Source organism: Staurois parvus, unplaced genomic scaffold, assembly GCF_062004578.1.
Source record: "Staurois parvus isolate SC_StPar_1 unplaced genomic scaffold, SC_StPar_1.0 ptg000493l, whole genome shotgun sequence".
Classification (NCBI taxonomy): domain Eukaryota; kingdom Metazoa; phylum Chordata; class Amphibia; order Anura; family Ranidae; genus Staurois; species Staurois parvus.
In genome coordinates this window covers 774,683-795,448 of record NW_028318289.1, presented here as the reverse complement: position 1 = coordinate 795,448, position 20,766 = coordinate 774,683, and the positions used below count along the sequence as shown (strand labels likewise).

At 41.4% G+C, this 20,766-nt stretch overlaps 1 protein-coding gene across 1 annotated transcript; it reads right to left on the bottom strand.

The window, feature by feature from the left end:
* Positions 1-445: 445 nt before the first annotated feature.
* LOC149452168 (uncharacterized) lies at positions 446-19,666 on the bottom strand. The gene is made up of 4 exons (XM_089689694.1): positions 19,461-19,666; positions 9,880-10,221; positions 5,116-5,241; positions 446-804 (listed from the first exon to the last, which is right to left on the bottom strand). The coding sequence occupies exons 2-4, from the start codon at positions 10,207-10,209 to the stop codon at positions 670-672; spliced, it is 591 nt and encodes a 196-aa protein (XP_089545820.1). The 5' UTR covers positions 10,210-10,221; positions 19,461-19,666; the 3' UTR covers positions 446-669.
* Positions 19,667-20,766: the final 1,100 nt, after the last annotated feature.

The following is a 20,766-nucleotide window of genomic DNA, read 5'->3' as shown; positions in this document are numbered from 1 at the left end:
GAGTGAGGACTGTCTGTGGAGGAGATGTGGACACTGCAGAGCGAGGACTGTCTGTGGAGGAGATGTGGACACTGTAGAGTGAGGACTGTCTGTGGAGGGGATGAGGACACTGTAGAGCGAGGACTGTCTGTGGAGGGGATGTGGACACTGTAGAGTGAGGACTGTCTGTGGAGGGGATGTGGACACTAGAGAGTGAGAAATGTCTGTGGAGGGGGTGTGAGGAATGTTTGTTGAGGGTGTAGGTATACTAAAGAATGAGGTATGTCTGTGGAAGGAGGGAAATGCTGAGAAGTGAGGAATGTCATTGGAGTGGGTGTGGATACTGGAGAATGAGGAATGTTAGGTGTGGGTACTACAAAACAGTAACTCCTCCCTCTCTCAGCCTATGACACTATAAAGAGACATTCATAACAAGAGATAAGAAATTAAAACACAAAAAAAGTAATTGCTTTTGTTAAATGTACATTTTCAAAAAATAAATGCAACATAGGCTATAGTCAATATTTGAATTATCCTGGTTTCCCCAGTATTTTCTTAGTATGTTCTGTAAGTCGATGGCATCTTATTTCTTTCACAAGTGTTACAAATGGCCAACATCTAGGAACATTACAAATCTTATATGGTGGGAAGGGGTAGTGAAGCAAAATAATAAAAGAAAGTCATGTCTCTTTAAGATAATGTTGGTCCACCACTCATCCCACTTTGTGTCACACAAGGGAGTGTTTGTTGAGGAGGGTAGGTAGGATAGGATCCAGGAACTGCAGATGCTTGCAAAACTGGAGCACTGTTCTGTAACACAAATACCTGGAAAAAATAATACATATAATAATAATATTTAAGATACATAGGTGTACCAAGCTAAAATAGGTGTACTGATGATAGGTGCAGCAAAGAAATAGTTATCAGTGTTTTGAGCAAATTCTCCTCTCTTCATAAGCCATGCACTCATGTAAAATCTATCACAGTACTTTTTTAAAAATTGAAAAAAAACATTGAAATAATGTTTTAAAAGGCATTGATCATAACAACCTGTCAGATTATTTTCTTTCATTTTTTTCCTAACAAAAAGATAGGAGGTATAGGCTTGCCTAATATACAAGCCTACTATCAATCTGCACTACTAGACCAAAAAAATTAACCTTTGTATATTTTTTACTGAAAATTTGGGCTTGAGGAACTGTTGTGCTAGTATGTTAATATCATGTGGTATAAAAAAATTGGAAATATCACAATTTATTCTCCAGGGTCTCTACTTTTAGAAAATATACTATATGCTGTTTAAGATTTTTTCTAAACTTCAGACCTAAAATGATTATTTTAACATGTGTTTAAAAAAAAACAAAGTAAAAATGGCTCTGGCAGTGAATGGGATAAACCACTCCCCTTAAAAAAATGAACAACCACTTCCTCCTCACTCTGTAAACTGACCTCTCGGGTTGTCATCTCTGTGTTCATGATGAGCATATATCCTTTCACTTCCTGTCTTGGGAACATTACCTCCTGTTCTGGTGACACCTGTGAACTTTTGGATCCCCACTTTCTGCTTTGGCAACAGCTGCGTCTGGTACAGGAGGTGAGAAGAATTCTAGCCAGTGAGGACATAGCCAGCAATAAGGACCATCTTTCAAGTAGCATGTGAAACCTGGAACCTTTGTCAGGATAATTATGATGTTTATTCCCATTGGGAAGATCTTTCCACACTTTGTGTCCAAATTACTGATATTGGGCAGAGCAGAATGTGCGGTAAAAATTACCTTTTCATTTCACTCCTTAGCCAGGACTTTTTTAAAGCAGCCTTTCTCAATCTTTTTACCCTTGAGGAACCCTTGAAATAGTTTTCAGATGTTCAAGGAACCCCTGCTTCAAAGAATTCTATCGGGTTGTCTATCCAATTTATTTGCCACAAATTGGCAGAGGTGCCTCTCAGTAATGCTCCCGTGGCCTTTTTTCCTTTATAAAAACTATCTCTCTATCAAGCAATACAAGAACTCACTTTTAATCCACCTGGTGACTGCTGCCAAACTGTGAATCCTAGCCCTTTGGAAGCAGCACTCTCCACTGCTCTGGCTCTGGTTCTTTTGGGTCAACAGCCTCGTGCTATTGGAAAACCTTACAGCTTCTCTGTACCCCAGGGAAAAAGATTTGAAAAAAACTTGGTTTCACTGGTGAGATTTTTTATACTACCATGGAGCATAGCTCTTATCTTCATCAGGACATCAGAGCAAAATCATCTCAGTTCCTTTCTCTTTTACAGTATAGCTTGAGGTGATTGTAGCCGTATTAGTGCACTTGCGACAGAAACAATTGGTAGTACTGCCTGAACCTTGAAGAAGGGGACATACCCCAAAAGCTTGTCCTCAAAATTGTATGTTAGTGCAAATAAAAAAAGTATCACATCAGTACTCAATTGTTCCTACAGCATAGCTTCATAGGCATTTGTGATCTTGTGTTGCATTCATCTTCCAGCTGTAGGCTATGGGGGCCCTACAAGCAGTTATTCCTCTTTCCTCCATTCTCCATTTCTTTTCACTCCCCCCGTTATTTGTATGTACAAACTGTCCTCTGTACTTCTATGGTTGTTGATTTTGATTTCTATGTTTGAGATTGTGAGTGTTTTTCTGGTGGACTACTTGGTATACAAGGAAACCTGTTCATATCTTTTGATCATTAGGTCTCTTATTAGAAGGTCATTGTTTCTGAAATTCTTACTACTTGACAGCTTCATGGACATTGGGTACTATATACACACTTCAATGTTGTACATCCTGTTTCTTGTTCATTTGCTGACCAGTGGTATATTTATCAGAAAAACTATATTAAATAAATGTGATAGTATAATCAACACCTATTATACCGCACCGAATGCAAATTATGTGCAAAGAAGCTGCCACTATATATAGACCAAAAAATGCATGTAAAAGTAAAACACCAAAATAATAAAGTGTTTAAAGTGGCACTAAATAAATAATCAATAATAAAATTCAATAATAAAATGTGTCGTGAATACCCATAAACTTATTGGTGACAACACAAACTCTCCGTGATTACTGTGACAAAAAAAACAATTCAAATTAAAAAAAAAATCAATGAAAACATATGGTAAAGTGATCCAAAGTCCATGAAATTAAATCTTCTATTTCACCATGTGCAGTAGACTGAAAACAAAATGCTTCATAGGATTCCCCCACATGGATGCAAACTCACCACAAATATTTGCCTTCTACTCTCAGGGTTGGCAAACAAGCTTCCTGGGACTCTTTTCCCATTTATAGATGGATTATAGATCACTCGAGATAAAGTAACAATTCCGCTGCATCCAAATTGACCATGTAAAACAAACAAAAAAACACTCCAATATTGTAATATGAACAAACAGATCCTTTAATAAAGTCACTTTTTTCATCACTTTTTTTTGTATTTGAATAGTTTTTTTTGTCACAATAATCACAGACAGTTTATGAGTTTGTGTTGTCACCATTAAGTTTATGGGTATTCACGACACATTTTATTATTGAATTTTATTAGTGGTGTATTTTTGTTCTTCATTGGCTCTGTAACAGAGTTTTCTCAAAATAAAGAATATAATTGAAAAAAAAAAATCTGCACAGAGCTCATGGTACATTGGTGTTATTAATAAGCCAAATAAAGTTTTAAAAAAAAAATAAGTAATGCGGTGTCCCCAGCATGTTTGACACTCAGGACAGATAATTTTGTTACCAACCCGCTACAAAATTATTTTCAGAAACCTCTCCCAGCCCACCCTCCCACCCACCTGTAATGTACTGTGGACGGGGGTCCACTGTAGGCAAAGCGACGTACCCGTACACCACTGCCTACTTCTAGTTTTAAGGCAAATTGTACACAGTGAGGGCTTGTCAGCAAATCCGGGCTAATGATTCACAACCTGTTGATTGGCTGTGCACAATCACAGCCCAGAGCTCTGTGTTGACAATCAGCCCAGAGCTCTGTGTTGACAATCAGCCCAGAGCTCTGTGTTGACAATCAGCCCAGAGCTCTGTGCAGAGGGAACATTTTCTCTGTTTCTTGTCTGTGCAAAGCAGGGGTGAGAAACTTAGCGATCTATTAGCAGCACACTTTACATACTCTACACATAGTTAGGCACCCATTTAACCCTTTATCACCCCTAGGTGTTTACCCCTTCCCAGCCAGTGTCATTAGTACAGTGACAGTGTATAATATTACCATTGATCACTGTATTAAAGTCACAGAGTTACAGAGATCACACTTTCAATGCTTAGATTGGAGAGACAGAACAATTATAATTTTCGGGTCTAAACTAATTTGGGTTATTATTTTTTTTTTACTAAAAAGATATATGAATACATTTTGGCCAAGATTTATGAAGAAAGATTATTTGCAAAATATTATAAGAAAAACACTTTTTTCAAAATTTTTGGAATTTTTCATTTATATAGCAAAAAAATAAAAATCCCAGTGGTGAATAAATACCACCAAATTAAAGTTGTATCTGTCTCAAAACAATGCTTAAAAATTCATACGGGTACAGTGTTGCATGACCGCGCAATTGTCATTCAAAGTGTGATAGCACTGAAAGCTGAAAATTGGCCGGGATTGGAAGGGGGTGAAACAATCCGGACCTGAAGTGGTTAAGGGATGGTTTATCCCAGAATGCAGTACTCCCCATGAAATGTTATTTTTGAGCATTGATACATGTTGTGGCACACTGTGTTAGGCAGCCTATTCAAAATTATTGGGCTGTAAAACACCTTAAAGTGCAAAAAGGTCTGGATGCATATTCTTGCAGCACATTGCAAAGCATTTTGTGCACTGCCATGAACTGTAATGTAGCTGTGGTCTGAACTGACCATTTGGAAACTCGGGCACTGCCCAGGAGCCCGGGGTCAGTAGAGGGCCCCATGAGATGCCCCTGGTACCTTTTTCATAGGCTTTTTTGAGTTTGGGCAAGGACACAGGGGCCCCATGATCCTCTATTGCCCGGGGGCCCCATGAGTTGTCAGTCCGCCCATGGCTGTGGTATGGATGCGAGTTGAGATGCCACTTAATGCATCAGGCCCTGGGACTTTGTGTTAAAGTTCTGCCAACCTAACAAGACATGTCTTCTCTGGTACTTACCTGAGTGGCTGGTGTTGGATTTGAGCGCTCCTGACCCCAAAAGGCAAACACAGAAAGCCTAACGGAAATGGAGAACTGCAGCAGATATGTAAGAATGAACAGTCCACGGAGAACATGGCCTCCAACCTGTACATGCAAATAAACACATTAAAGCATGAGTACACCCAAAAATGTCATTGTGTGGTAGATACTTTGGAGATTCACCACCTGACAGTCTATGCTATCTCTTGAGGATTTATAATATACAGAGTTTAGCAGGGATAGCTGGAATGCTCAAAAGTCCCAGGGGGGTCAAGAACAGAGTTGGGAATTAGGACAAGGACATCTCTTTGCTGGCGCAAGAATTTACATTTGAAGGTCAACTAACAAAAAATTTTTTACACCACTTATCTTTAATGAAGTTTGTTCCATATTGTGCTGGCCAACTGGATCCTGGAGAAATCTTCACTGCAGGGATGCCCGTCCTCTTCCTGTTTCTGAACTCCTGGTAGTACAATGGTTACGAATAATGACAAACCAACTTTTGCCCATATGGACCCCATATTTCTACTGCTTCTGCATATGTCAACTTTATGTTGTTACTGGTTCTTAAAGCGGAGTTCCACTCACCCTGTCAAAAAATAAAAGGCAGCTACAAAAACTGTAGCTGCTGACTTTTAAAAAAAGCCACTTACCTGTACCTCAGTCCTGCGGTGTGTCCCCCACAGCCCATTCCAGTAGGCCAGCATCTTCAGTGTGGGCACCCAGCTGTGACAGCTTGCGGCTTCACAGCCGGGTACCCAATGTGCATGCGCAAGTAGCACTGCGCTTCATGAATGGCCCTGTAGTCTACTGGGACCTGTCATGTGTCCCAAAAGACTACAGGGAGGGAGGACATCTTCTGCTTCCGATCGCCTAGGTGATCAGACTGGAAGTGGGAGTGGGTACCTGTCAAATTCGGGTACCCGTTCCCCCCCGCTCCCCAGAGGTGCCAATCCTTAATGGGGAGCAGGGGAGTAGTCCTCAAAGCAGAACTTCCCTTTTTGGGTGGAGCTCCGCTTTGTGGAGTAGAGGTCAATGGAGTCTTATCAGTCTCATGATTCTAACCACCATTCACAGATTGTGTTACAAGCAGTGTAATCAGTGAAAGAACTTTTCTTCATGGAGTGGAGGAAGGAGGGGGGGTGTCCTCATCGGACCATCTGTACTTCTGTTCTTTCTGAAGATCCAAAGCTGTTAACCATTGCAGCACTGGAAGTTCAGAGCCAGATAGAAGTGGGGGCACCCCTGCAGTAAAGATTTACCCAGGATCCAGCTGTCTGCACAATGTGGGACATGTATATGATGTGACTAAAGATGTAGGGACTTTTTTTCAGCTATACTTCAGCTTTAAGAAGCCAGTAGCTGGCTGAACCCTCCTGGCTCTTCCTATGGCTAAAATATTACTTTTTGAGATGGCTCAATATTTTAAAGCATTGTTTAATCTGCACATGTAAAATACAGATGAACAAGTCCATAGGCTGAACAAAATGTCATTATTTTCCTGATGTAGTGCCTTGCCCCTGTTAGGATAAATCTAGTTTCTGGCTTCACTGTAGTCAGTGGAGCAAGGTTCTGTTTTTCTAGTCTGGTATGGTCTAGTCCGTATTTTATAGTGTTTTGATTGTTCCTGCCTGTTTCTGTAGGGACCTTCTAGAAAATAGAGCAGAGAGGATCAATTATCCTTATTATATTATTATAAATAGTTATAAGACTTCAGACAATCTCTGGGATGAGGCACTCAGGTGGCTGAGTAAGGTGATAAATGCTTGGGAGGCTTTTCCAAAGGGTTCTTTTCTCTACAGAGAGGGTTTCAGATCTCCTAGGACTGCTGCTCCTGGGTGATAACTAGTGGGTCAAGGAATTGTAGTCTAGGCCCCAGCAGGTGCTGGGCTGAGGGACTGGAGAAGATTACTAAAGGATTTTTGCTGGGCACTATCCTGGAGTTCTAGTCTGGAGAATGTCAGGAACTCAGTTCTATTCATCAGGCCAGGACTTGCTGTTTGGCCAATGCACATGCACACGGCACAGGCATAGAAAACAGATTTCTCATTAGCAATACTCATACAGAAGGGGATTTTAATTGTACTGCCTTCTTTGGGGTGTTTATCTAAAGATTTTATCTATCACAGACTGAATATAAAATTATTATATGTAGAAATCCACTGTATCTAACTGGCTGGATTACAATCCTCTTGAGCCTTGGACAGTAAGTATTTGTAAGTATTTGTAAGTATTTGCCATGGCAGGTGGCGCTCGGCCACAGCAGCAATGCAGGTGGGGGAGGAAGTTAAGAGGAACTTGTTTCCTCTATGATGTACTGGGTCACAGGGGAGCTGCTATCTGATTGGATGCTGGTGCCTCATGTGACTTTGATGGCCATCTTGGGTCAAGCAGAGTCTATTTAATACTCCCAAGCTTCACGCCCTTTATGTGAGTGGCTAGCATAAGGGCATGTTCCCCTTCTGACAGGAACACTGCTAAGGAAAGATTCCAGAGGGGTAGGGACAGTTCAGGGACTAAGTCTAACTCTTCCAGGAAGTCTCCACTTTAAGTGTGGACTGGACAGGCAGTATTCCAACCTTTGTGGTAGATTCTGTCAGCATCTTCCAATCTTCAAACCACTGTCATAGTTGTAAGTGGCTCCGAACAGATGTGTCTCTCAGCTGAGACAAGGGAGGCTTCTTGGAAGAGGTAGATGAATCTTTCTTTAGCAGTGTTCCTATCAGAAGGGGAACATACCCCTATGCTAGCCACACGCATAAAGGGTTTGAAGCCTGGGAGTATTAAATAGACTCTGCCTGTTTGTACTTGCTGAACTTTGTAGCTATTAGCAAACCTGGACCGTGTGTTTACTGCCTTTCGCACAACGCTGCACCTAACCCACATACCTGTAAAGGGGATGGCTCAGCTTAGGGTAGATTAAGGGGCTAGGGACCTGGGCTGGGTAGTCTTTGTTAAAATCCTGATGTTGCCTTTCTAATTTGAAAATGTTTCATGGTTGGTAAAACAGGAAGCATTCTATTGAACAATTGTCAGGTTTTTAGTAAAGTATTTTTGCTATTGGGGCACCAGCTGTTCTGTGTTGTGTGTCCTAGCCCCGCCTCCTCTCTCTTCTCATTGGCTCACTGGCTGTGATTGACAGCAGTGGGAGCCAATGGTTCCAGCTTCTGTCTCAGCCAATGAGAAGGAACCCTGGGATAGTCCAGACTCCAGTGCACATCGTTGGATCGAGAGGGGGCTCAAGTGAGAATTAGGGGGGCTGCTGCACACAGGTTTTTTACCTTCATACATTCTATTTTTTGGACATGCTTCCAGATATTATAAAATGTAGAATTCATTTTTCTGATTTCTTTGTATCCCTTTGCTGGCCCCCAGGCAATCCCAGTGTCTGCCTGCGGTGATGTACGGGGTCTCTGGGGGAATCTGCACCCTCCCCTGTTCTATCTAAGGAGGGGTATTTCCATATGGTGGTACACTGGTCCCAATAACCATTTTTCACCCTGATTGTGCTGTGAGTATCACAATATTTCAATCGTATTGATATTATGTAAGAAAAGTGTTTTTTTGCTTGCTTTTTTGGTTTTGTGTATATTCTTAATATAAATGTATATTCTCAATTTTGCTACAGATTTTATCGCATTGTATGCAGTCACCCCTGAAGAAGGAGCTGTGCCTCCAAAATGTGTTGGGTACTCAGTTCTGGGTCTCTACTTCTATGATACTGTATATGTTGCACATCAGTTTTTGGAACATTTGATTGACTTGGAAAATACTGTTACCTTTTAAATATTATGTAATTAAAGTTATTCCTATTTTAATATTTTGTTTTTATATTGCGTAAAAAATACCAACCCTAGGGATCCTTTTCTTATTGTATTCACACAAGGAATGTTGGGAAATCATGCAGGAAACCTCCTGCAATTTTTACATTATTAAATAATATCAACATTATTAATCCACTCCCACCTCTCACCATTCGCCATCTGTAGGTCAGCAATGAAACACCCAACACAAACTGTAGGTGTAAAAGATTACATTGTAAAATAAATACTAAAATTGTGTTTAAGAAAAAAAAAACCTGCTGTGTACAGTGGTTTTGCACCAAGGAGCCCCGATCCCCCTCTTCTCAGGTCCCCCGTAGGTGTTCCTGGTCCCTTCCCCCTGTTGGGTGCCCCCACAGCAAGTATCTTGCTATAGGGGCACCACAGCAGCCATGCTCTGGAAATGCGGCCCTATGTGTCCATTTACACACAGAGCCATGGCTGTGCCCCGCCCCCTCCCTCTCCTGATTGGCTTACTTGCTGTGATTGACAGCAGCAAGAGCCTAAGGCTGTATATAAACACAGGGCTGTATACAAAGGGAACAATTGTTTTGCAACCCTTGAGATGGTTGTGTGTGAAAATCCCTGTTGATCAGCAATTTTTTAAATACTCAGACCATGCCCCGTTCAAAGTCACTTCAATCCCCTTTCTTCCCCTTTCTGATGCTCGGTTTGAAATTCAGCAAGTCCTCTTCACCACGTCTAGATGCCTAAATACATTGAGTTGCTGCCATGTGATTGGCTGATTAGCAGTTTGCGTTACCAAGCAATTGAACAGGTATACCTAATAAAGTGACCAGTCAGTGTATGTCAATATTTTAGTTTTTTGTTAATTCTTCTCTTTTTTTTTATTCCTTTATTCATTGTATTGTGATTTTCCGTTGACCCAATTACATAATCAGAGCTCTAGATCATGACTTACCCCCATTATGTTTGGTTTATCCTTTAGGTACTCCTTCTGGAGGAGTGTCAGATCTGTTTTTTGAGGCATAACAGTTCCCAGAAGGGCACTCTGAGACTGAACCATGGAAGGCACTGTAGCAGAAGGATGAACGTTCCACTGTTGAGGGTTGGTGACAGTAATAGACTGTGGTGCTGCATTGTAGATGTTCCATGTTGGGTTGGCAGGAGGAACATTAGAGGAATAAATGGGATACTCAGAGGGGGCAATGCACTGATAAGGGGGAGGGTCCATCTGATCCAAAGCTTGAATTCCAATTTGCTGGTTATCATTGCTCATTTGCGAAGGCATCTGTGAAATTTCCTGTAATATAAATATACAATTAAACAGGACCTTTTGAAGGTGAGCATATACTGTAAGATTAAGAAAATTGCCAATAAAACTCTTATAGGGCATGTCCATGAAAAATAGAATCCCCCTCCCTTCCCCAGATCACTCTGCTCATCCCTATTACAAGTTCCTTTGTTTCTAGATGGTCATTGACTCTCTTGTACAAATGATTTCTTAAAAGTATAACTCTCTGGGATACCATTTTTGTCTAGTATAGTATACTTGAGTTTCCATTAACTGCTATTCTGAGAAAACATGTAATACAAGTATAAAATTATTTGTTTTCTCCACAGAATGAACTGTATGTTAATAGGGTCACACTGCATGTAATCTGGGTTTTTGTAATTTTTTTTTTTGGCTTTAACAATAGTTAAAGTAATACTGATTATCAAGGAAATCGACGGCAGCTCTCTTTTTCACAGTAGAGCATAAATGGGGTCCTGGCAAATCAAATACTCTGGGCTATCAAATGCTGTGATATATTGGGCTGATTAGTCAAAATACTGTTTTTATGGTAAATTTTTGACCTTTGGAGTGTTATGATGTCATGCTATACAATGCTGTAATATGTGGGCCTGATTAGCCAAAATACTGTTTTTATGGTAAATTTTTGGAAGATATGTTTCAATAAACATGTTTTATATAATAATGTGATGTTGTCCATTTTCTGTACCAGTAAAGTCCCATTTGGTTTTTGTGGTTTTCGATATGGTAGTTTACAGATGAGGTACGTTTGCAGTCTGATTTGTATAATTATAAATGGGGTCCTGGGAAAGTCAGGTTGTATGGAGTAAAAAGATGAGAGTGTGAGAGTGCCAAGCAAATGGTCCAGATATTTGTATTTGTCGTGCGTTAAGGGGGTGATAGACAGATGGCCCTTCATCAGGGCTACAATAGAACAGAAACAGGTCTTATAACGTATAGTAGTTACAGTATCTTATCAATCTATCGATATATATATTTTAGAAAAATTATTGCAGAAAGTTTCTTGATTAAGGCTCAGTTCACACTCCTGCGACTTAGGATCCAATTTGTGAGACCCAAAGTTGCAGGACATGTGAGATGCCATGTATCCCTATGAGAGCCGTTCCAGTTGACACTACTGAAGTGGCTGAGACTTCAGAAAAGTTTCCTACACTACTCCAACTTGACTTTGACACAGCTTTAACGCCAGCGTATAAAAGTCTTATCAAAGTCACTGCAAAGTCATACCAAAGTCGAACTCTAAAGTTGCAATGAAAATTGTGAAACTTTGGAGTTAGCTAGTGTGAACCGAGCCTTAGTGATACCCTTTATTAGCTCATTTACGTTATTAGAGACAAAAGCTTTTGAGATGCCTGAGATCACATCTCAGTTGTAAAAAAGCCTGAAGAGGGAATCTAAGGACTCCCGAAAGCTTGCATTTTTAGTGTAACTTTACCTTTCATTTTTCAAAAAATCTACATATGCAATTCTACATCCAATGAATAATGCATATTATAGTTACTCCTCCTGGAAATGGTGAAGGTCCTCCTACCATTCCAGATATAGGTGTTTTTGGTACTCTTCAAAAAAAAAAACACAGCTTCTCCCATTCTTCTCTGTCTTGCCATTTGCAGAACGGGCTTAATTGCACAATATCTTTATTTTTGTCACTCCAGGTCATTCGATTAGTGTGCATGCTCAGCATGTCCTCTTGCAGCTCTAGCTAACATTAATTTCCTCGTGTCTCCTCCTCTAACTGGGTGCACTGCACACACATGTCCATTCACCTGTGGCCATGGAGGTGATGAAGGTGATTAGAACAATGATATATACACATACACACACACACTGTACATATGGGTGCAGTTTTCGATGGGGGTTCCTGAGTTTCCCTGCCTTATTGACACTAACTGGGTGGCTTGACCCCGCCCCACAATACCCTGTCACATCATTTGATTGACAAAAGCGGCAGCCAATGGCCGCTGCTCTCATGCACATCGCTGCATCAGATCAAGCTTAGGTAAGAATGAGCAGGGGGGCTGGGGGGATCCTGCAGCAGGGAAGTTTTTTTTTACCTTACTACATAGAATGCATTAAGGAAAAAAAACCTTAAGGCTTTAGAACTAGTCTAACTCAGTAGTGTCAAACATTCCAATGAGTCCATGCAAGTCAACAAATCTGTTTGAGGGCTCGATGGCCCATTTTTATTGACAACAAAAAGTTTCACACAAATTTATATAAATTTCCATTACAGGGGTTTTCACCATTAGGAGAGAGAGAGCACAGCGGCAACACTCTAAGTGTAGACTGTTAAAAAGCAGGCAGATTTAATGATTAAAAACACACTCACAAGTGTAGGATAAAAGCATGCATGTAAGATTAAAATGGGTCCGGTGATGCTAGTTGTCCTGTGCAGTCCACTTCATCATCCCTGCCACCCCGATGGTTTCTAGGGCTCGGGGGGGTAGCAGAGAGACTCAAGGAGGCTCTAGATGATGACGTCACTTGGGACCGGAACTCCAAATATGGCGTCACTTGGGACCAGAACTCCAAATATGGCATGCGTTCTGAGCATGCACGCACCTTTCTCAGGCCGATCCAGCAGCCGTCTTGGTTGAGGCTTATATGTGCAGTGAAGGCAGGAGGAGCATGAGACTGCAGGCCCACCTACACTGCAACTTTAATATGAAATGCACCATATGCACTCAGGTGGATTCCCTCAGCGCAAAGGAGATGTCACTTCTGGTCATGTGATGGTGGGGGTTGGCATGCATTGGAAGCATGCGTGCTCCCTCATCAGGCCATGACTGAGTCATCTTGAGACCTGTCATATGTACAGTGGCGTCCCGAGGCAGGTTCAGGGGTGTGCACCGCACCGGGTGACACCGAACCCGCTCCACGAAAAGGTAAGTTGTAAAGCAAGCCGGGGTTTTCTTTACAACTTACCTTTTCGTGGAGCCGGTCTGGTGTCACCCCGTATAGGTTGCAAGCTGACAATCCCCACAGGATGAACCAGATCTGCAGATTGGGGAACATAATGGATCAATCTGCAGATCCGATCCATCCTGCGGGGATCGTCGGCATGCAACCTATACGGGGTGAGACCGCTGCACGAAAATGTAAGTTGTAAAAAAAGCCGACGATCCCCGCAGGATGAATCGGATCTGCGGATTGGGGAGCATAATGGATTTGACTCTGATCCATTATGCTCAATCCGCAGATCCTATCCATCCTGTGGGGATCATCGGCTTGCTTTATAACTTACCTTTTCGTGGAGCGGGTCCGGTGTCACCCCATGCGGTAGGTGTCACCCGGTGCGGAACGCACCCCCAGCATCTGCCTCAGAACGCCACTGCTCAATGCACATCCGCAATAAGGTCCACCAGTGATGTCGCCCAAGGTGTGGGCTATATCCCATCACGTCATACACCCCCTTAAATCAGCATGATCTTCCAGCACTGCTTAGTTATACAGAATACTACTCACAGATTGTACAATATGTACTCACCTTGTACTGAGCTTTGCTGATTATTATTTCATTGTACAACTTTTCATTTTACATTTTTTATTTGTGTTTATTACTGTAAATTCCTTTCTACTTCCTCTATTGTTCCTAGTTTCCTTACACCCCTGACATAATTTGCATTCACAGATTCCTTTACTACAAAAAATCATTTTCAGATTATGTTTAGGTGGATTAATCAAATTTTTCATAAATGTATTGCTCAATGTTGGTGCTTTTTTTTTTTATAAACAAACATTGGCCTGTCTGGTAATATAGATTCCTAATGCAGAAACATTTCAAAATGTTTTTCTATGATCTATTCTACCAAAGCCAGTGCTACGCTGAAATTTTAATTCTTTTTTTTTTCTCTACATCTTTCATTGTCAGCTTCCTTTTCATAACTTTCATATTTTTAATTTTTTTTCTGAATAAATATCCCATTATACACTTTCTCTATAAATCCCCCCCCCCCCCCCCCCAGGATATCAGGCCTCTTCCAATTTTGTAAAAATGTTTCTCATCCTGCAGCGTTACCTATAACACTGCCACCTCCCCCTCACTCCCCCTCTCTGTTGGGGTCCCCCAAGGTTCTGTCCTCGGGCCCCTTCTCTTCTCCATCTACACCTCCTCCCTTGGTCAACTGCTACACCCCCACGACTTCAACTACCATCTCTATGCTGATGACACTCAAATCTATCTCTCTACCCCTCGCCTCACCCCTTCAGTCTCCGCCCGAATCACTAGCCTTCTGAACGACATATCAGACTGGATGTCACTCCACTTCCTCAAATTAAACCTTGCCAAAACCGAGCTCCTAGTTTTCCCCCCAGCCCGCGCCCCTCCCCCCCCGACCTCTCGATCATAACCAACAAAGTCACCATCAGCCCCACCCTGCAAGCCAGAGTACTAGGTGTCATTCTAGACTCAAATCTGTCTTTCCAGCCCCAGATCCAATCGCTGACAAATTCATGCAGACTCCACCTCCGCAACATCTCCAAAATACGCATGTTCCTAACTACAGAAACTACAAAGCAACTCATTCACTCCCTTATCATATCACGACTTGACTACTGTAACTCCCTCCTCGCCGGCCTACCCCAACACAGGCTATCCCCGCTTCAGTCTATCCTGAATACTGCGGCCAGACTCATCCACCTTACCAACCGCTCTCTATCCGTCACCCCCCTCTGCCATTCCCTCCACTGGCTTCCGATTGCCCAACGCATAAAATTATAAATACTAACATTGACTTACAAAGCTGTTCATAACACTGCCCCAAACTACATCACCGACCTGATATCCATCTACCACCCAAAACGCACTCTCCGCTCCTCACAAGACCTCCTACTCTCTAGCTCCCTGGTCTCCACCTCCCATGCCCATCTCCAGGACTTCTCCAGGACTTTCCCCATCCTCTGGAACTCACTACCCCAATCCATCAGACTGTCACCTACCCTCCTCACCTTTAGGCGCACCCTGAAAACCCATCTCTTCAGAGAAGCCTACCCTACCCTCACCTAACTGCTGATCTCCTCCGCCCTCCCCACCACTCCATCCCCCACAGCTATTTCCTCCTGTACCACTCTCCCCTCCCCCCTAGATTGTAAGCTCCAAGGAGCAGGGCCCTCGAACCCCTCGTGTATTTTATTGTTACTGTACTGTCTCGTGTATTGTCTCCCATTGTAATGTACAGCGCTGAACAAACTGTTGGCGCTATATAAATGCTGTGTAATAATAATAATAATCCCGATAAACTGGTCCTGCAGGATGTTCTACAACCACATAGGGTAGTGACCATACGGTATGAGAATATAACTAATATGGTTTAATGTCCTTAAAATAGGACTTTGTGACCAAATAATTTCTTTCCATATACTGTATATCTGCAAATTGAGAAATTGCCTATAAGTGTGGTGATATTTCCTTGTCAGAACTATATTCCTCTCATTTTTGTTTGAAAAATCAAGGAACCAAATCAAATACTTATCACTAGTTTCCCAGATCATAAAAATGTAATCTATATTTCTTAAATAGCCTTTGGTTTGATCTTTAGAAATGTGTCATGTTCCCATTCAACTATAAACATATTGGCTATGCTGGGAGCATATTTATACCCCATGACCACAACTGTGTTTTGTTTGTAAAATATTCTTCATAACAAAATTTAACCGCTTAAACCCTTCGCACCAGCACCTCCCGGCCCTTTAAGGGTTTCAGAAGATGGGAGGCGGGGTTTAGGGTCATGTGACTGCCATGCCACGCGGTCACATGATCGGGAAAGGTCCCGATCGAAAGATGAGATCGGGACCTTTCCGTGAGTACTGGACATGTGTGCTGGCAGCGCATATGTCTTTTTTTAATAGAACGCAAATGTGTGGCCGCTCAGCGTCTAAGCTCAGACGCCGGGAGGCCGTATATTTGCGTTCAGTCGGCGTGAAGAGGTTAAGGACTGCCCTGTAGTATACTGCTGCAGGGCGGCACCTGTGTACAGAATCACATATATATATGTCATTTTGCATTTCTGGGTAGGGGGCATGTGTGCCCTACCCGCGCCGCCATTTGTGGCCGTGGATGTCAATCACTGGGTCCTGACCGGTAATTTGAAAAAAAGAAAAAAACACATGTGATCAAATACCACCAAAAGAAAGCTCAATTTGTGGGAAAAAAGGGATGTAAATTTAATTTCATTGGGGTGCAGCGTTGCTTGACCGCTCAATTGTTTTGGGGCGCCACTGCTCAATGCACATCCGCAACAAGATCCATCAGTGATGTCACCCAAGGTGTGGGCGCTATCCCATCCTTGTCACCACGTCATACCCACACAGCACCCTCTTAACCACTTCCTGTCTGGTTGTTGTATATAAACGGCCGGACGGTGGCAGTGCAGGGTCGGGTGGCCGTTTATAAACGGCCTCCCTGCACCCTGCTTGTGCGCGCTGTGTCCTCCAGCGGAACACTGATCGTCGAACGGGACCTCATGTGATTCATGTGATAACTGATTGGCCAATCAGTGATCACATGCAGAGTAGTAAGCAAGATGTCACTTGTGACATCATTGCTTACTACGTGTGAAATCTGTCAATGATCACAGAGGTCACATGGTACAAGGCTATTCACAACAGCCTTGTACCATGTGACAAGCTGTGACCAATCACAGCTCACTCAGTAGTTCTCAATGGCTGCAAGAATGCAGCTAGAGAGGAGAAATTATTGCTTTTACATCCTTTATGGGTGTAAAAGCAATCAGTGTAAAAAAAAAAAAAATCTTAATCACCCCCCACAAGTAGTACAGTGTCACCATGGTGACACTGTAATGCTAGGGAGACAGTATGTAAAAAAAAAAAAAAAAAAAAATTAATAATATAAAGAAAATTAAAAAAATGTTGAACAAATGTTTAAAAATTATAATTTTTGGTTATAAACTAATTTGGGATTTTTTTTTTACTAAAAATATAACGGAATACATTTTGGCCAAGATTTATGATGAAATACTATTTATTTGCAAAATTTTATAAGACAAACACTTTTTTTCAAAACGTTTGGACTTTTTAATATACATAGCAAAAAAAATAAAAATCCCAGTGGTGAATAAATACCACCAAAATAAAGCTTTTTCTGTCTCAAAAAAATGCTAAAAATTCATATGGGTACAGTGTTGCATGACCGCGCAATTGTCATTCAAAGTGTGATAGCGCTGAAAGCTGAAAATTGGCCTGGACAGGAAGGGGGTAAAAGTGTCCGGACTTGAAGTGGTTAAATCAGCACGATTTTCCAGCACCGCTTATGCAGGCCATAGATGGGTCGAAAATCGGCCGATTTGGCCGAAAATAAAATCGGCCGATTTTCGGATCATTAGTGGGCTATTTGTACCGTTTTTCGGTATTTTGGCAGATTTTTTTTATCGGTAAAGTTGGAAAAAAATTGGCCGATTTTGCCGATTGGCCGATTTTCACGGCAATGATGGACAAATCGGCCGATTTTTTACCGATAAAAAATCTGCGCATGAGCAGTGACCTGCAAGAGGAAGACAAAAAGAAGAGGAAGAAGAAGAGGATGAAGAAGAAGAAGAAGAGGATGATGATGAAGAAGAGGAAGAAGAAGAAGAGGATGATGATGAAGAAGAGGAGGAAGAAGAGGAAGAGGAGGAAGAGGAGGAAGAAGAGGAAGAGGAGGAAGAAGAGGAAGAAGAGGAAGAAGAAGAGGAATGAAAAATAAGAGGAATTTCAGTACGGCAAAAAGTGTCCCTGCAGAGAGCTCCGCTATTTCTTCTGACAGTTCCTTGACATTTATGCAGGCCATAGACGGGGAGAAAAACGGCCAATTTTTCTTTTAAAAAATGAAAAATTGGTCGTTCAAGCGGCCGATGTTACCAGCAATGGTAAAAAAAATCGGCCGATTTTCATCCTGTCTACAGCCGGCAAAAAGTGTCCCTGCAGAGAGCTCTGCTATTTCTTTGACAGTTCTTTGACATTTATAGCGGTTGCAACAATGTATCTATTTGTATCCATTTAGGATACAGATGTTTTTATTCGGAAACAAATAGATACAATGTTGCAACCGCTGTACATGTCAAGGAACTGTCAGAGAACTGTCAAAGAAATAGCGGAGCTCTTTGCAGGGACACTTTTTGTCGTACTGGAATTCCTCTTATTTTTCATCCTTCTTCTTCTTCATCATCATCCTCTTCTTCTTCTTCTTCTTCATCATCCTCTTCTTCTTCTTCATCATCCTCTTCTTCTTCTTCTTCTTCTTCTTCATCATCCTCTTCTTCTTCATCATCATCATCCTCTTCTTCATCATCATCATCCTCTTCTTCTTCTTCATCATCATCCTCTTCTTCTTCATCATCATCATCCTCTTCTTCATCATCATCATCATCATCATCCTCTTCCTCTTCTTCATCATCATCATCCTCTTCTTCTTCTTCTTCTTCTTCTTCCTATTCTTCTTCTTCTTCATCATCCCCTTCTTCTTCTTCTTCATCATCATCCTCTTCTTCTTCTTCTTCATCCTCTTCTTCTTCATCATCATCCTCTTCTTCTTCTTCATCATCATCCCCTTCTTCTTCATCATCATCATCCTCTTCTTCTTCTTCATCATCATCCTCTTCTTCTTCATCATCATCTCTTCTTTATCTTCTTCTTCCTCTTCTTATTTTTCTTCTTTTTGTCTTCCTCTTGCAGGTCACTGCTCATGCGCAGATTTTTTATCGGTAAAAAATCGGCCAATTTGCCCATCATTGCCGCGAAAATCGGCCAATCGGCAAAATAGGCCGATTTTTTTCCAACTTTACCGATAAAAAAAAAGTGCCAAAATACCGAAAAACGGCCGAACAAATAGCCCACTAACGATCCGAAAATCGGCCGCTTTTATTTTCGGCCGAAAAATCGGCCGATTTTCGACCCATCTATGGCCTGCATTACAGCGGTTGCAACATTGTATCTATTTGTTTCTGAATAAAAACATCTGTATCCTAAATGGATACAAATAGATACATTGTTGCAACCGCTATAAATGTCAAAGAACTGTCAAAGAAATAGCAGAGCTCTTTGCAGGGACACTTTTTGCCGGCTGTAGACGGGATGAAAATCTGCCGATTTTTTTTTACCATTGCTGGTAACGTCGGCCACTTGAACGACCGATTTTTCGTTTTTTAAAAGAAAAATCGGCCGTTTTTCTCCCCGTCTATGGCCTGCATTAGTTATACAGAATACTAATCACAGATTGTACAATATGTACTCACCTTGTACTGAGCTTTGCTGATTATTCTTATTACTGTGCAAACTTGAAGATTCTCTTGTTATTATATTGTAAGCAGAGCCGATGCGGTGTCCTTATCAAGTAACATTGACCTCTGATGTAGGAAGATCAGCACTGATTAATTTACTGTATTCAGAATGAAAATAAAGATATAAAAGGAAGTATAAATGTATTGCATGTAGGAGAGAAGGTAAGAGAAGATACAGCAATGGAACTGTGTTTAAACTGGTCATGTCCCTTACCCACAATTCTGTTGTGCTTAAATCAATATACAATAGATAATTTTTCACAGGATCCCTTTGTGCTTTGCCAAAACCTATAGCAGCCAACACTTGCCTAAAAAAAAAGATTAAATCTGTGGACCTGTTATTTTGGCATCAGAGCTGAACTATAAATGTTCCTATACAGTAATTATATTCCTAACTAACTATAAAGGATTTAAAGTGTTACTAAACCCACAACAGTATAATCAATCTGTATATGCAGTAAAGCATGCTTGTTATACTCACTGTGGAACCTAAAGGGTTAATCCTCTGCATTGTGTAAAAAGGCTGTTTAATCCTGACTTCACTGATCCTCCCCTTCTTTCAGTGCCCCCTCTTCTCTCCTGATAAGACATGTGTGGAGTCACTCTGCACATGCTCAGTTTAGTGTGTATTGCAAGAGAGGTTTTTTTTCTTGGGAGAGTGCATGTGGTCAACACAGGGCCAATCAGCACTGTTTTGACAGAGGTCAGGAGTTCTGCATCCTCCTGGAGCAGAAAGAAAACTCCTCCTACAATGCTTAACCAGAACTCTGCTGAACACTGATAGAAGTCACAAGACTGCTCTAACTGCTGATGAGAAGTTTTAGCAGTTTATATTTCATCATAAATTTAGGCCAAAATATATTCTGCTACATGTTTTTGGTTAACAAAATCCCAATAAGTGTATACTGATTGCTTTGTGTGAAAGTTATAGCGCCTACAAACTATGGTATAGATCAGTGTTTTTCAACCTTTTTTGTGCAAAGGCACACTTTTTTCATGAAAAAAATCATGAGGCACACCACCATTAGAAAATGTTAAAAAAATTTATTGAAAAACTTTTTGACTTGAGGGCCGCAATGGGTTCATATATTGGACCCGGGGGCCGGATCAAGAGTAGATGAATGATGTGTATGTATCATCCATAGTAAGTATAGTAATATTCCCCCATAGTAAGCATAGTAATTAATCCCCCATATAGTAATTCATCCCCCATAGTAATTCATCCCCCATATAGTAATTCATCCCCCATAGTAATTAATCC

Coding starts and splice junctions, on each gene's coding strand:
- LOC149452168 (XM_089689694.1), bottom strand. CDS start 10,209: ATGCCTTCGCAAATGAGCAATGATAACCAGCAAATTGGAATTCAAGCT. Junction 5,242..9,879: donor ATAAACCAAACATAATGGGG/GTAAGTCATGAT, acceptor TTGCATGTACAG/GTTGGAGGCCATGTTCTCCG. Junction 805..5,115: donor ATCCAACACCAGCCACTCAG/GTAAGTACCAGA, acceptor TATTTTTTCCAG/GTATTTGTGTTACAGAACAG.